The sequence below is a fragment of the Notothenia coriiceps genome, unplaced genomic scaffold (assembly GCF_000735185.1).
Source record: "Notothenia coriiceps isolate Sejong01 unplaced genomic scaffold, NC01 NC01_scaffold00016610, whole genome shotgun sequence".
NCBI classification, from domain to species: domain Eukaryota; kingdom Metazoa; phylum Chordata; class Actinopteri; order Perciformes; family Nototheniidae; genus Notothenia; species Notothenia coriiceps.
In genome coordinates, this window is record NW_011349311.1 from 1 (window position 1) to 3,224 (window position 3,224).

Here is a 3,224-nt window from a genome sequence, read left to right on the forward strand (position 1 = left end):
CTTTCTTTTTTTAAATGTAGCATATTTTCCTATTTCTCTTTTCCAGGATGCTCAGGTGACCATTGAGTGTGTGATTGTTCAGAAGTTCCACCGTTCTATCATGGGTCCCAAAGGCTCTCGTATCCAGCAGATCACTAGAGATCACAATGTACAGATTAAGTTCCCAGAGCGCGAGGACCCACAAGGTAAACGCCTGACCAGTGTGAACACTTAGGATGGGGAGTCATAACATTTAATGTTCTCATCAAACCTTGTCTGAATTCACTTTTTAGCAGCACCTCCTGCAGAGGAACCCATTCAGGAGAATGGCGAGACCAACGGAGAAGTGAAGGAGCCCGTCGATCCAAACGTACCCAAAAAGTGTGACATTATTGTGCTTTCTGGTCGCAAAGAGCGCTGCGAGGCCGCCGTGGAAGCACTGAAGGTTAGCCTTCATAATAACATCATAATATTTCTCCAAAGTGTTTAGCTGTTTCCTAACTTTCTCCTTTCCTTAGGCCTTGGTTCCTGTTTCTATTGAGGTGGAAGTGCCTTTTGAGCTTCATCGTTACATCATTGGACAGAAAGGAAGTGGAATTCGCAAGATGATGGACGAATTTGAGGTGTGTTATTCATGGTTAAGGCACAGGGAGGCACAATGTGTTTTTATTTTGCTTCTAATCCAGAGTTCATGAAAGTACATGTTTTTGAATTACAAGCTAACCTCTAAAATCATGTCAAGAAAAAATGTCCATTGCAATGATCATGCGTCAACAAACTATTTTATCAAACTACATTCTCTTACATTTAGAGCTGTATGCTGAGGCTTTAATGACCTGTTATTGTTGTGATTCATATGTGTATTATATTTATTAATTTTAAAACACCTGAAATAGAGACTTAAAGAGTGACCTCGCTTTCTGCCATCAGGTTAATATTCAAGTGCCTGCTCCTGAGCAGCAGTCTGATAAAATCTCTATCACCGGCTTGGCCAATCACCTGGACCGCGCCAAAGAGGGCCTCTTGGAGCGTGTCAAAGAGCTGCAGTCCGAGCAGGAGGATCGGGTCAGTGTTTCACTCTGCGGTGTGGATGATTCATGTACTAAATTCTCTTTGCGATTACCTTTTTTTAAAGGACACCCTCATGATGAAACTGAATGAGGAAAGACCGTAATAATCAACTACCAGTATCAGCAGGAGTAGAAAGTAGGGATGCTCCGATCGCCAGTTTTGGGGCCGATCACCGATCGCCGGAATCAGTATCGACCGATACCGATTGCCAATCCGATCGAGTGGGCGGGGCCTAAATGGAAGATTTCAACATCACTTTAAATCTTCCATTTAAAGTGATGTTTAAAACTCAGTTAATGGGGCTCATTCACTGGAGCTTCCACACACAACAATTAACTTAATTATTACATTCAAATGATGTACATTATTCAAGTTTACATTCACTTTGGAGAATAACAATCTCTCCCGGCCCGTCCACACAGCGGCTTTGGAAAAAGCTTGGAGGTAGGCGTTTCTGAAGAAGCTTCCAACGCCGCTGTGGGGACGTCCCTCTCCTGACAGCCTGTCAGTATCTCATGCAGCTCACTGATCCAGTAATGAGTGACCCGACAGTGAAGAATAAACATATGTATAACTAGTGTAGCTTGTTCCAGAGGTAGATCAAATAGCTAAGTGTGTTAGGTCTAACTGTTAGTGTGTGTGTGTGTTGCTCAGCTCACCGGTCCGGCACAGCACAGCGGGCGGAGCTGCAGGATTTCTGCTTCACACACACGTTGCATACCGCTATTTTACTGTCTTTTTCGGACACCTTAAAATACTGCCAGCCAGACCGGTGAAGCCGTTTTGGCGAGCTTGTTTTGCCGCGCACAGAGGAAAGTGTCATGTATTTTACGACATGCGATCGGCTCTCGCGATCGGCATGTTTAGAGAGCACCGATCGATCGGTAGAGAGTGAGTATCGGCCGATCTCGATGGTTGATCGATCGATCGGAGCATCCCTAATCTGCATCATGTTCAGAAACATCTGCATCATGTTATCCCTGCTGCTGACCAAACTTCTCAAACTGCCACATTTGTTATTGTTATTTTGTCTGTCGGGCTTCATTACTTTTGATATATATATATAGTATACCCTCTGCTCTCTGCTGTGATGAGCAGAGATACCACCCACAGTCACACAGAGAGCAGTCTGCAGCGTGTCTCTGCTGCAGTTGTAATCTTGCCTTTTACCGACCGGATCCCCTAAATCCCAAGCCTATTACTGAGGATTTACCCCTCGCTCTGACACGGCCTCCTTCCTATTGGACGCTCAGACGGCACACAGGCAGCTGCTGGCCTCTCATTGGTTGGTTCTCTGGTGATCAGCGCAGACGCTTCACTTCCTATTGGCTGCGATCAAATGTTAAATCAGTGCCGTCCAGGATTCTCAGAGGAAGCACAGTGCAGCCTGTTTACACTTTCACTTTTATTTTCAATCCATACAAGTGTGTAATCCACAGTTTCTCTTTTTTTTCTGGCTATGAGAAGAAGTTTAGGCTCTAAGAAGTAAATACAAAGATCTTGGCAATTTATGTGATTTATATAAAATGATGTCAAACTTTTGTCTTACAGGATTTTTTTTTTTTACATGAAATGGAATGAAATTAGTACATATTCTAAATTTGACCCAATTTCTTAGTAAAACATTTATATATTTACAAAAATGCAAAACAAATTGAATAATTGACTATTTTAGTACATTAAATAATACAATAACAGTGTTTCCCCTATGTTTACTGCTTTGGGGGGGGTGCTGCCGATGATGGCGAGCCGTGCGGGGTTCAAAACCGCGGTACCTGCTCATCATCAATGAGATATTTTTAGAATGTGCACGCTACGTTCGTGGTCAGCTTGAGGTTACAAAATAATAATAAACTAATTTGAAAATGGGGGGGACACAAACAGCAGAGCTCGGGGCTATAGTGCAGATTTGTTTTACTTTTTTCACTTTCTTGTTCTCCTCCTTACCTCCGCTCTTGTCTCTGACTGGGAGTGTCGGAGCGGAGCCCCGCCCTTCACGAAACAGAACGGAGGAGAGAATGTGAATGTGCAAAGCAATGCAGTGGACACTGAAACATGCACATACTGTATATATAAAAAAAGAAAAACCTTGAATTTCAGGGGGGGGGCGGGGCTCCGTTGGGGTGCAGCGCCCCCCCCCCCCCCCCCCAAAAGAAAATGGTAGGGAAAAAACT

The 3,224-nt window shown here is 43.8% G+C and overlaps 1 protein-coding gene across 1 annotated transcript; it reads left to right on the plus strand.

Moving 5' to 3' along the window:
* Window positions 1-40: 40 nt before the first annotated feature.
* On the plus strand, window positions 41-1,155 carry LOC104949615 (vigilin-like). The gene is made up of 4 exons (XM_010775997.1): window positions 41-185; window positions 273-424; window positions 498-602; window positions 910-1,155. Exons 1-4 carry the CDS (start codon window positions 101-103, stop codon window positions 1,138-1,140), a joined length of 573 nt encoding a protein of 190 aa, XP_010774299.1. The 5' UTR covers window positions 41-100; the 3' UTR covers window positions 1,141-1,155.
* Window positions 1,156-3,224: the final 2,069 nt, after the last annotated feature.

Coding starts and splice junctions, on each gene's coding strand:
- LOC104949615 (XM_010775997.1), top strand. CDS start 101: ATGGGTCCCAAAGGCTCTCGTATCCAGCAGATCACTAGAGATCACAAT. Junction 186..272: donor AGAGCGCGAGGACCCACAAG/GTAAACGCCTGA, acceptor TTCACTTTTTAG/CAGCACCTCCTGCAGAGGAA. Junction 603..909: donor AGATGATGGACGAATTTGAG/GTGTGTTATTCA, acceptor TTCTGCCATCAG/GTTAATATTCAAGTGCCTGC.